Here is a 12,608-nt window from a genome sequence, read left to right as displayed (position 1 = left end):
GCGAGGCCGGCCCGCAGCCCCCGGCCCGGGGGGCTCAGGAAACGGGGCCCGGCTCTGACCCGCTCCGCTCCTGCCAGAAACCGCTCGCCGCCGCCGCTCCTGGCGGGCGTGCAGCCCCGCCACCGGAGCTCCGACCGCAGCGCCCAGCACTTCCACGGATGGCGCCCACCTCGTTTAAAGACCTCCTGGCGACTACCCGTTACCACGCTGCGCGGCAGGGCACGGGGGCCTCGCTGCCCCCGCTCCCCTTCCTGAAGGTGCCGGTGCGGGAAGCGCGGACACAAGCCGTCACGCCGAGAGGCTCTACCGCACCGGCACGGCGAGCTCAGCGCCAGGCGGCAGGGCAGGCGGCGGGGAGGCAGCGCTGCCGGCGGAGAAGCCCCGGCCCGCCGTCCCCGGGGCGGCTGAGCGCCGCCGCTCCCCAGGCCCCCGAGGTCCCGGCGCACTTTCTGAAGTCGCTCGCCGAAGTTTGCCCGGGCGGGCGGCCGCGGCGCCCTCAGCCCCGCCTCAGGCACCCGCCCCGGCCCCTCGGGCGGGCCGGGCCGCGCCGTACGGAGCCAGCGCTGGCGGCGCGCCCCGGAGGCGCCTCCCGCCCCAAGCAACGCCGCCACGGCCACCCCGGTCTCCCGTGGGGGCCGCCCCGGCCCGGGGGCCCTCGCCGCCCTCCAAGCGCCCCGGCCTGCGGGCGCAGATCCCCTGCCCCGCCGCCGCCCCTCACCCGAGAGGCTCCGCTTCTTCTTCCTGCCCCGGTCGCTCTCGTAGAAGCCCAGCGTCTCCGTTCGCTGCTGCGGAGACGGCTGCCCCGGGCCGGCACCAGGCGGCCGCGGCTCGCTGCTCCCCCAGAGAGTTCTGGGCTCCCCGCGGCCGCCGTCCTGCTGCTCCGGGGCGCCGCCGCGCCGTCCGTCCCCGCCGCTGCCGGGCGCGGCGGCGGAGGCAGCGGCGTCGGCCACGCCAGCCATGTTCGCCGCCAGCAGCAGCGCCGCCCGCCGCGCGCCCGCCGCCCCCGCGCCGCGCCCCTGCCCGTGACTCATCACCGCGCGACAGCAGCGCGCGCCGGCCGCCGCGCGAGTGCCCAGCGCGCGGGGCGGGGACGGGGGCGGGGGCGGCGCGGCGCCATCTTGCCGCGGCCCCGCCGGGCTTAACCGCTTGGGTGCCGGCGCCCCGGCGGGCAGGGCTCGCCGCGCTCAGCCCGGCCTCGGAGCGGCCTCTCGTTATGTATAGACACAGCCGGGCACAGGGGCGGGTGTTTGCGCTAGGGGAGGGATCTAGCGGCTCCGCTGCCGTTGTCGTAAGGAAAGTGTGTAATGGCTTCACCCGTCACACGGGCCGGGGGGCAGTAGCTTGAAGCAGTCGTGAAGAACGTGAGCAATCTACCCTGTGCCGCGCAAATAAAGACCTCAATCGAAAATGGAAAGCGGGAGGTGAATTATTAACTCTAAAGCCAACAGTGTTTCGGTGAACTGCCTGACACGTGTTGCACTGGACCGGGCACTTGAGGTCACAGCCGGGCTCCCTGGCTTTGTGCCGCTGCCCTTGCCAGAGGCCCCTGGAAGGAGCCGGCCGGTGCCAAGGACGGTGCTGCGGTAGCCACCTGGCTGGCCCGAAGCTCACCTTGCCCCGCCAGGCAGGGGCAGGCAGGTGCCAGCACTCCAGGAGCCTGCAAAGGTCAACGAGCCCCACCAGCCCGAGAGCCAGGAATCTTGCGGTTCAGTAAGTGCTGAGGCTGGGAATGCAGTTAGTTACTGGCAGCGTGACACCGGTGGTGATAAGGCTCCTCGGAGGCCATGCTAACGAAAAATAATCATTCCTCTCTCAAAGTGCTTGTAATTTATATGGGAGTAAACATGAATATAAGAAGCGGGGAACTCAAGGTAACAGCAAAGCGCTTGTTTGCAGGAGGAATTCACATGGGCATGAGGACAAAATACCAGGCCTGAATTTCAACTACAAGATCTCCTTCACATTCAGTTCTCATGGTCTCATGCATTCAGAGGCCACACTCAGTCAGCTTAATATTTAGCCACTCGTCCTGGGAAAACAGTGTGCTTAATTTTTTCTTTGGAAGGCCACAGTAGTCTTCCTCTATAACAGGGGTCCTCAAACTTTTTAATCAAGGGGCTGGCGCAGATGAAGGGGCAGGAGGTCATCTGCGGCTGCTTGGTTTCCCCCCCAACCCCTGGCTGGGGGGGGTGTGGGGTGTCGGGGGTGTCTGTAAATACCGGGGGCCGGATTGAGGACCCTGGGGGGCCCTATCCAGGCCGCGGGCCGTATAGTTTGAAGACCCCTGCTCTATAAGATAACTGTACATTTGTCTCAAAGAACATTAAGAACATTTCAGGCTTTGTATAGACTCGAGGTACCCATTTCCACTACAATTAGTGGTTCTAAATGCCTAAAATCCAGCAGGATTAATCCAAGTCTTGGTATTTTCAGGTAGTGGAGCACGTTTTACAGGCACTCATAACATATAATGTATGTATCATACAAGGTGCTAACAGTGATAGGTACTATATATTATCAGCTTGGGCTTTCTTCTCCCATCTTTTCTCTGCTGGTGTAAAAAGCAGTTGGAAAAACAGGAAGCAGAACAAAGACCTCCAAGAAGAGCTGAGAAGTTCCCTCAGCTGGACTGCTGTTGCAGTCCACACAAAGTTGCACAACACCCTGAGAGATGGTCTGCTTCTCTCCTTCCAACTGTGTATAAAATCTGTATCCATCCATAAGACACACTGCGTAATATTTAAGGTCAACAAGTTGTCGCAACCTTGTTACCAGTCTTACCCAGAAGGTGTTCGCTGCATCAAGCATCATCTAACAACCAGCTATATTCTTCTTTCAGGCCCACTTGAGAAGCTGTCTAATGAATTGCCAGCACCAGTTGTGACAGCACATACATTTTCAGCATTCAGGAGTTGACCCAAGATAACCTGTCTTAGTTTACAAGATCTTCCAGTTTTCTACTTGAAGTAGTTCAGCTGAAGGCATGGTAACAGTATGTCTGCAATACGTTTCAGCTAAGAATTCACTCAATATTTTTGATGCTTCAAAAGCACGTTGAGCTGCTACCCTCAAGTTTCTACCCATAGAGTCTTTCTGTATGTTTCTTCTGTACCTTACACCCAGTTTGTAACCCATCATTGGCCAGAATGTTAATGTGTTCTTTTCCACATGCAAAGATGTGTGTATTGCAACTGTTACATGTGTTATTTTGGCACAGTGGCCACTTCCAGAACGTCAACCCAACTGCAGCAAAATCCTGTCTCTAGGTGTTTGAGTCCTTGAAGTAGTCAGAGGGGGAAAGTTGTTTAGTAAAAAATGTTAGCAAGTGTTGATACAGGAAGTAGTGGTTCATGAAGATATCTGCTGCTGGGAGTTATCTGGGACCATCTGCTGTTTGGGCACGAGGGGCTGTATTTTGTTGCTTTTTGTAGCTTATCTGCTAGGAGACATGCTACGGAGTGACCCTGCAGCAGGTCAGAATCCACTTTGCAGTTTTATAACCATTCACCAGTCCTTTTGCTGGAGCGATTTTCATAGGACAAGACACAGCCCTGTCTAAGTTTCCACAGCTGGAGTTCCACTTTTTTCCCCAAGAGATAATTAGCAGGTGGGGGAGAAAGGGAGGATTCTTTCAAAATAACAACTGCCTCAAAGGAGAAAAAGCAGCGCCAAAATCAGCAAAAAACCATTAGGATAATCACCCAGTGAATACAGACCGGGAATTAAGAGTTACTTGAATTTTGTTAGAAATGTCACCACTGCTAATCTTTGAGGCTTTGCACAAGCTACTTCTTTTTTTGCCTCAAATTTTCCATACATATACTTGAGTAATGTTTATCTACCTATAATGTATCTTATACATAATCATCACAGAAGGTTTTTTGCTAATTTGATATCAGAAAAGTTTATTCTGGCACTATTAAGTATCAAGTATTAATGCTTTTTATAGTGTGTCCAGCTCAGTTGTGCTTTAGACCCTGAGTAATAGTGAGGATGGTCTTTTTCTAAATAATGTTTTCACATGGTCTAAAACTCCTCCTTTTTTGTAATGGATTTCCCCCCCGCCCCCCCCCAGAAGATCCAACAAAAAGTCATTAGGAAGACAACTCAGAAAATGGATAATCACTTTTTGTAGTGCTTTTTGATGGTGGAATATTGTCTTTTCAGACCTTGCCATCTATGTCATTTACCCCCACCAACTCAGATATCCCCTCTTAAAACACATGGTCTATCGCTGAGGTGTGCTAAAAGGAGGTCAAGCAAGATCTTCTTTTTAGAGAGCAATACAAACATGGAAAATATCTGTCAACAAAATTATATGAGAATTAAATTATGAACACGGTTTCCAAAATATGAAAGAAGTCTAGAGAGAAGTGTGGAAACTCAGTGTGCTGTACCAAGCAGAAGTACCTGAAACTGGCAAGTACATTAACTAGCAATACAGAAGAGGCAGGTGTTAAAATGGTGGTAATAACAATGCAGTACTCATAGCTGTATGAAACAATTATGAGTAACTGCAATACTCATAACTTTATGAAAACATCTGGTATCTGTCTTCCATTGTAAGCTTTTTGTCAATGAGGGTCGTCTTTAGAATTTGCAATATCATTCAAAAAAGACTAGATACTAAAAATGTATGGTTTAATGGTTTAATTTCTAGAGTCTCCTGCAAGAATTATATTGTGTTATAGTCTTCAATGTGATTTTCAATCATCCTTTATTTTTGAAAATGTCATTACTGAGTATCCCTTCTGTGAGGAGGCAAGTCAACAAAACTCATGATGAATTCAAAATGCAATAATGCTGATTGTTTTCCACAATAAAATATTTTCAGGCTCTTTTGTCATATAAACAAGTTATTTTGTATTGGGTTTGTGACTTTTAGTTCATCAATCCACTTAGTGTGGGTGCATATTCATTCTTCTGCTAAAGGCAATGCATCTCTTAGCAACAACTGATACTAACAAACTTAGTTCTAAATCTTTCAGAATCACAGCTGTTACATATTTGCAAGGTACAAAAGTATTGGTTGGAAGTATAATCTAATTCTGTCTCAGTCAGTTCTGTTTGGTAGCTGAAGTTAAAAATATCTGTTTACGCCCACAGGAGAAAAATCATGCAAAGATTCTTTCCTCCATTTTATGTTCAACATCTAAGCAGCACATGAATTTTTGCATGGGATAATCTTCACATATGAAAAATAATCAGTATAAGAAATTGTTGTATAGACAGTAGCATCCTACATTTCACTTTTTTTTTTCTTCTTATTCAAATCTAAGATTTACAGTGCTAGAGTTTACCTTTTGTTTTTGTTTTTGTTTTTTTTTTCCCCTCTGAGTTGTAGGCTCACTAAAAATTTGGTTTACTCCTAGGTAAGCTAAGGGCATTACCCAACATCAGCATGTCCTTGAATAATGCAAGTACAAATCATGTTATGCAACAGTACAATACCTGAAAGTCAGGTTTGACTTCTCACTGGTACATTTCCATTATTTGTTTGCTTTGGATACTGTATTATATAGCACAGGAGCTGCTGCACAGTTAAAATCAATGGTGCTTTCCAGTGATAGCATGATTTTCCACCTCTGCAATCTTTGACATTTTTGGAAGAAGTAATTCTTTTGAGATACTTTTATGTGGCATCTTATTCTAGGACCATAGTTCAAGGAGGACTGAAGGGCAGAGGTACAGAAAATTAGTTCAGATTACAGATGTTTAAAAACTTGCTCAAATTATCTTACAAATAAGTTTCATAATGTGCTTTGATTTTTCTTAAGACTTCTGGGGGTTTCCTAGTGTAATATTTTTATAGCTCTTTCTGTCAGATATCTTGAATGTTTTTATCAAAGCAATACTTTTCCTGTGATTGTCAATGACAGTTCTTCCTGCCCATGGTCTGATCTCCATTTTTCAGTGTCAAGATTTCATCAGGGTTTATATTTTGAGCAAAGTGCTACAACTCATGCTTAAACTGCTGCCTCTATTGGTGCACAGATACCTAAACCTCTGACACCTATTATGTAAGAAAAGCAGCAAATGGTCTTTTCAACATCAATGTAACTGAACTCACTGATATATGGGGCATTTCTCCATAAGGTTCACACATTTGAAGGTAAAGCAGGAGGGAGATTCCTAAATCTCTTCGATCCCAAGTTACTTTATCACAATCTTAATCCTGAAGTGCCGGAAGAAAGCTTTTGTAACCTCTCCTTTCCTCTTTTTTTTTTCTCGTTACATATCTGTAGCTACACTACATAACATTTAAAGATTGCTTTATCTACAACAGGATGGTTTTAAGTGTTACAAAAGTGCAGCTGCCTTTGACTCCATCCACAGCTACTTCTCCAGCAGAGCTAAGCCAGACATGAGGTGTGAGTGGAATAGGTGTGAGGAAATCAGTGGAGAAAACGCAGATGGAAAAACTGTTATGAGAGCTCCAAAAGTCATGAATTGGGAAAAGGGGAGCACCTGGAAAAGAGGGGCTCAGCACCTAAGCATGAGTTTCCTGTACCTAATAATGAAATTCCCAGTGTCAGACAGAAAGTGATTTAGATGTCAGAAAATGTTACCTCTAAAAAATTATTTCCTAATGTGTAAGTTTCAATCTACTATTTCTTCATATTTTTCAGGTCCAGGGAGCAGAGATGAAATCCCAAATTTAGAGTGGCCTGGGTTTTGTGCCTGAATTTACAATATGAGTTTTCAGTGGTGCCAAACCCAAGTGGAGATGGAAATCTCTGTTATAAGAATCATTAGCAATCAGAGTTGCTGTAAAAAGTCCTATTGATTTCAGTAATTTGAAAATCTCATCTCAGCAAGAGCATTTATATTATGATAAAGTATGCAGATATATACATACATACAAGCTTTGTGCCTAAAATTAGGTTGTGAGATCTCAAGATAGGCTCTTAAGTCTCCCACTTCTGGAAAGTATCTCGACTCAGGAGGGAATTCAAATGTGTTAGACTTAAACATAAGGGTAAGCGCTTTTCTGATTTTAGGCAGTAAAATGTATTCTTCAAAAATGTTGAGCCTCCTGTAGGACCAACGGAATCAATTAAGAGGTTCTGGGACCCCTAGTTTAGATTCCTGTTTCTGAAAATCATGGCTTATTTTGTAATTATAGTTGCACATGAAAAGCATAAACAATAGCATACATAGGGAAGGAAATGTATTGCTCATAAATGTGCAACTAATGGCTGTGAGACCAAGCCTTCAGTCATTGTAAATCCAAATAACGATATGACCTTCAGTGGACTCATGAGTTTTCATGAGTTTGGGACTGGTTTTGAATTATTTGAAGTTTGAAAGAAGAAATTTTTTATTGTTTAATTGTTATTTGCTATTTAAACAACGCTAGGACAGATACAAATCACCTAATCCACTGTGCACAATATAGTGAAGGTGAAAAACCGTATGCAGAACATATCATCAACATAGATGTTGGTTTTATATATATAAACACATGCAAATGTTTATTTACATATACATGACAGCAGAATACTGAAATCAAGATCAGCTTTAGGAGCTAAGTATTGTTTTAATGTTAGAAATGTTCTAAAAGCCGCCAGTCTCTTTCAGGCAAGGGTTCAGCGCAGGAATTGTCATCCCTTGAGACTGGCTTTTGCTTTAGCTATTGTTTTTGTTATTAACTCTTACAATCCAATTGTCAAACGTTACAACAGCGTTTGGATCAAATTCAACTCTGATTTAATTCCTGTAACATCAACGTAGTCTGCATGATCTTTTGTATGTGAGTGTACAGATGTTGATTTTTGATGTAGTCACAAACTGTCTGTCAATATATCAAACTGTGTCTATTGATAGCAAAGTTACAGCATCAAGGGAGTGATTTCTTACTTCATGCACCAAAGACCCACTACAGTAGCTTGATGAGGTAAGAATATATTGTCAACTGGAACTCAAAATTTCCCATCCTTTTTTTTTTTGCTCAAGTTTTATATTTTGAAGCAGGCAATTTTAATTTGGCAGGCTCCATACAAACTCAATTACCATTTGGAACTCCGGGAGGATTGCTCTACCTTGATGAGTAACCAGATGCAGTGGAATGTGCTTGGGATTGCTCTTACAGCCCTGGCAGATCATAAAGAAAGGCACTTAACACTGAAAATGCTTGATATTCCTGCAAAGTAACTCTACCTGCCCTACATTTGCATCAACTAGCAAAGCATTAACTAAACATGTTTTTACTTTCCATTTTCAAATTATTATTGTTGTGAGATCCTGTAATTTACAAGTTATTGTAAACACCAAAGCAACGTTAAGAATTGACAGAACTCACGGAGGGGCATCAAGAGTAAATGCTAAGATTCCATCTGTCAGCCGCTGAGCTGATGTTTGGAATATCAGAACACTTGAGGAAACCCTCAACTGGTTAAAAAATCCAGAAATGTAATTGAAACAATATGAAATACCTTCCTTTTTGGAAAATCTTATGAAGGCATATTTTAAAAAACAGGCAGCTAACTAAGAAAAATTCCTGCAAATGATGTCTCTTAATACTATTACGTTTAAGGCACTATCAGCATTTGTTAATGGGATTTAGTGTGGAGTCCTAGATTAACTTCTAACTCAGCCTTAAGAATATATGCTTCTTTAAAATCTAATGGCTTGGTCTGGTCTGGAAAACTTGCACAGATATGCTCTGATGTTCATGTGTTTGTTTAGAGCACCTGCACACAGAAACATGTGTTCACATAGCCAAGTACCCATACATTCTGTGGAGACGGTTCTAAGCGAAAAGAGCCCTAGACAAGCAATTACCCAACCAGCTTGCACAAAGATGACCCCGATGCATACGGATATTTTTGTGGGCATGAGTCAGCTGCTTGGTTGTGGTAACTTGAGCCAAAGTCTGACTCTGGAGTTATTTTAGTGACCAGGATGCACTATTTTAGTTCTGTATTATAAATCCATACCATGTAATTGCTGACAGAATCTTTATCACAGCATTGCTAGCAGATCAGTTATGATCATTGTGATCTGCTAGCAGATCATTTATTCATTCAACCCAGGAATAAATGCTTGATACATAAATTTTAATAATTGCAGCCCTGTCCAGTCAGGACGACCCCTTTCCAAATGACTGGAAGTTACATGACTCATTCCCTCCTTTGTATATTCCCACAGCTGGCACATTCAGTTCCCTCCCAGTACTCCTATATTTCACAATCCGTAACAGCTTTCTCCCCTTTCCTTAAGTGAGATTGTTTGAAATGAAATCAGGAGAATTACCAATTAAAGTAAGAACAGTTGAATGCCTGAGTGTAGCCCCTTGGATGAATGCAGAACTATCATCTTAATTGCAAGCAGCATGCCTTACGGCAGTATACAAAGCACACCTTGTTTAATAGAAGTATTTCACACTTCCAGTAAGATGATTAAATTTTATGCCCCGATGTGTCTGCAAAGCACAAGCATATGTTTAAACTGGAGTCCATAATGTGGACAAGCACGACTAATAAAGCAACCCGTGAGAATTAACAGGAAAAAGGTAATAATGCAGAACTACTGTGTCGTCTGATTTACTCTTTCCTACTCACAGCATGTTACTGGCTTCTGATGCTGTGAGTAAAGATTGCTCATGGTGCCAATTCACCCTTTTTTTTTCTACAGTGTGTCTCCATGGCAGATCCTGTTCTTGCCCCCTTAGCTGTGTTTGGCTGGTGTCCTCAGTAGCCAGATTTTTTAAACTTTGTCTGAACATTGTTGTTGACCTTCTAGACCTCTAGCCCAAGCTGAATGAGCAGGTGTAATGCCTGGCTGAATCAGCCACACGATCAGCATTATAGTGTTCGGAAGGCGCAGCCAGGAGTTGGGTGTTTCACTCTGGAAAATAAGTGCCCTGTGAGAGAGGAACCACCCTCCCCTGTATTTGCAACGATGGCTCAAACACTGTGATGCTAGAAGCTGACGGTTTTAGGAAGTTAAAGAACAGACTGATCCTGAGCCAGCTGTTCCAGTGCAACAAAGTCCGACTTCTGTGGGCTTTCAAGGAAGTAGTTGAGCAGGTAATTCAGCACTGAGAAACTGTCTTGCTGGGTTAGAGGCAGCTGGAGGTGACGAGCAGTTTTGCAAGGGAGCCACTTGCATTTAAAATTTTAGATCTGGGTTGAGGAGTGTCATTTTAGACATGCAGGGTTAAAAATTGTAACTTAAATTCAGGAGCGGCTTAACAACTGAATTTCTCTTGTGGGAAATGGATTTCCAGGTCGGGAACAACTGTAACACTTAGGCAGCTTTCCCATTTACTAAGTATAGCTATTAATTTTAATTTGCATAAAGAACATGGATATGTAAGTCTTCAATTACTTTAAAAGCAGTATTTCAACTGATACAGTGAAGTAATTAGTTGAATGAGGAAATGATATTACATAGTGGAAAGCTTGGTTTGCCAAGGATCAATTTGTTGACATTTGAATCCAACTAGAGATGAAATGCACAGAACAAAAAGTAGACTATTTTAGTAAAAAGCCATCTCATCAATTTGGAACAAATGAAAAGTATGCCTGCTTCTCAGCCAGAGTGGCTAAGTAAGGAATTTATCTGTGGTAGAAGACTTACAGATAACAATTTAAAACATGAAGTGAATAGAACAGTTTATTATTAAAGCATAGGGAATCAACATGTTTCTTTTGTTATTCCAGAAGCAGAATCATTATTTCTATACCATTTTTTTCCTATGTATAAAATGAGGATACTATTACATATGACACCTGTTCACAGAACTGTGATGCTTGAATTCAGCAACATCTGTTAATATCACTGCAATCCTCAAACAGGAAATACAACAGGAAGGAAAATACCATAACTTTGATCTACATCTGGATTTTCTTTGCTTGATTGTTGCAGTAGTTTATGTACTGTCATAAATTCATAGCATCTCTCCTACAAATAAAGCACAACAAGATTTTGATCCAAGAATTTTCCTGTCTAAACTGGAGATTGTCATAATAACAAATCAAGTGATAACAATGAAAAATGAGTGAGCTACAAGGGAATGAAGAACATAGCTGTGAGAGGTAACAAAACAGTTACTGTTATATCCATATTTTGTTAGTTCAAGTAACAAAGGGAAAGGACAAGGTGCTTTTTACAAGCAAGGAGGTTTTCTTTCTCAGTACAAGATGGATGTGAAGGCTGCTGATGTAACAGGTAAATGTAGGGTTATTTAAACTGTCCAAAGCACAACGATTTTCAGTTATTCTATAAAACTATATTGTTTTTTAATCTTTTTATCAACACAAACTTGGATTTAAAATATATAGGCCCTCCCTACAAAAAAAAAAAAAAAAAATTGCTGCTGTGTTTTTCCTAGCTACAATAAATTGACAAGAACCATTAATTCCTAGTCTAATTAAAGAGAGTGATGATATCTTAAGTTCATTCATATCAGTGTTAGATAAACACTTAGAAAGAAGCTAGTAAGGATTCTCTTTGTCCTGTAGAGATTGTGTAATCAAACCTACCAGAAAAAACAATATTAAAAAAGTCTGCTGAAAAGCATACACTATCTCCACAATGCAACTGAGTCAAAACAGGGATAAAGAAAATCTCTTTTAACAACATATAGCTATGCTACACCACAGCTTCAAATAGCAAATGAAGATTCAGTATTCAGAATTGCATTGGCGAAGGTTCAGTTCTGTGGTAAGAAACTTCATTTTTTTGGACACGAACCAATTTTTAACTGATAGGAGTCAGAAGAATCTGCCTATAGGAACACTTCTTATTCCAGCGCGGTATGCTTCAGGATATCTTGCTCTTTCCTCCTAAGAAATCAATCGGAGTTGAAGATAGGATGCTGGAGGCAGGATACTGCCTCATAGCAAGTAGAGGTCTCATCAGCTGTAGCCATGCTTTTCTGTTTATCCAAAAGATGCAAAGATTTTATGAATTCCAGTCTGATAGGTCTTTTAAGGACCACATAACGAACAATTACTAGTAATTAAGAAGAATTCTTCACTTAAAAGCAAAAGAGTCCCCAAAACGGCTGTGTGCTGCCTTATCATGTTTGCACTCCTCTGAATTAGTGGAGGACTAGCTCTGGCACGCCTCAGCCCTCTGCTATATTTTGCCTTCACCCCCATTTGTGGCTTGGACAAAATTGGCACAAAAGGATTCCAAGCTGACAGAGATCATTCATGTCTCACTCATCAGCAGACACTTGCCTCTACCTCACACTGCTGTTCTAACCTGGATCAAAGTGGAAGCCGTACCAGGGCATCTGGCTGCACCTGGGCTTCTGCTTCCATGCCATCTCGGTGGCTTTCTTTGCATCAGCAGTCAGAAAGGGAAGATTGCTTCTGGGTCTCTCACCTGTTAAAATTTGTAAGTTCTGAATTTATGTGGTTTTGAAGGAGAAAAAAGTGCAGAGACGACTCACTTCTGTGATGAAGAAACTCCACTAAGTCCGAGTATACATTCTTTATATGGGTATTTTTGAAACATTAGTGATGCAGCCTATTGAATCTACGTACCTGTAATAATGATAGCAAGCTGGCAATCTATGTTGACATTAACCGATTAACATCTTTACCAATAATACAAAGCATTGTGAAATGTGGAAACAATCAGCAATGAAATTG

General features: G+C 43.2%; 1 protein-coding gene and 1 long non-coding RNA gene across 4 annotated transcripts in view; one reads left to right on the top strand and one right to left on the bottom strand.

The window, feature by feature from the left end:
• The window catches only part of TAPT1 (transmembrane anterior posterior transformation 1), a 49,618-nt gene extending 48,606 nt beyond the window's left edge, over window positions 1-1,012 (bottom strand). The window contains exon 1 of one of the 3 annotated variants that reach the window (XM_037399805.1): window positions 719-1,012. In XM_037399805.1, coding sequence (XP_037255702.1) covers window positions 719-959 — 241 coding nt within the window. In that variant the 5' untranslated portion in view covers window positions 960-1,012. Of the gene's footprint in view, window positions 1-169; window positions 361-718 lie in introns of those variants that run through there. The other 2 variants (XM_037399815.1, XM_037399844.1) reach the window with 2 other exon arrangements.
• Window positions 1,013-1,108: 96 nt separating this feature from the next.
• LOC119153395 lies at window positions 1,109-4,855 on the top strand. Its single transcript, XR_005106131.1, has 2 exons — window positions 1,109-2,745; window positions 2,840-4,855. It is a non-coding gene; the product is annotated as an uncharacterized LOC119153395 (long non-coding RNA).
• The last annotated feature ends 7,753 nt before the right edge of the window (window positions 4,856-12,608 follow it).

This window comes from Falco rusticolus, chromosome 1 (assembly GCF_015220075.1).
Source record: "Falco rusticolus isolate bFalRus1 chromosome 1, bFalRus1.pri, whole genome shotgun sequence".
NCBI lineage: Eukaryota > Metazoa > Chordata > Aves > Falconiformes > Falconidae > Falco > Falco rusticolus.
This window is presented reverse-complemented; position numbering and strand designations above follow the sequence as displayed.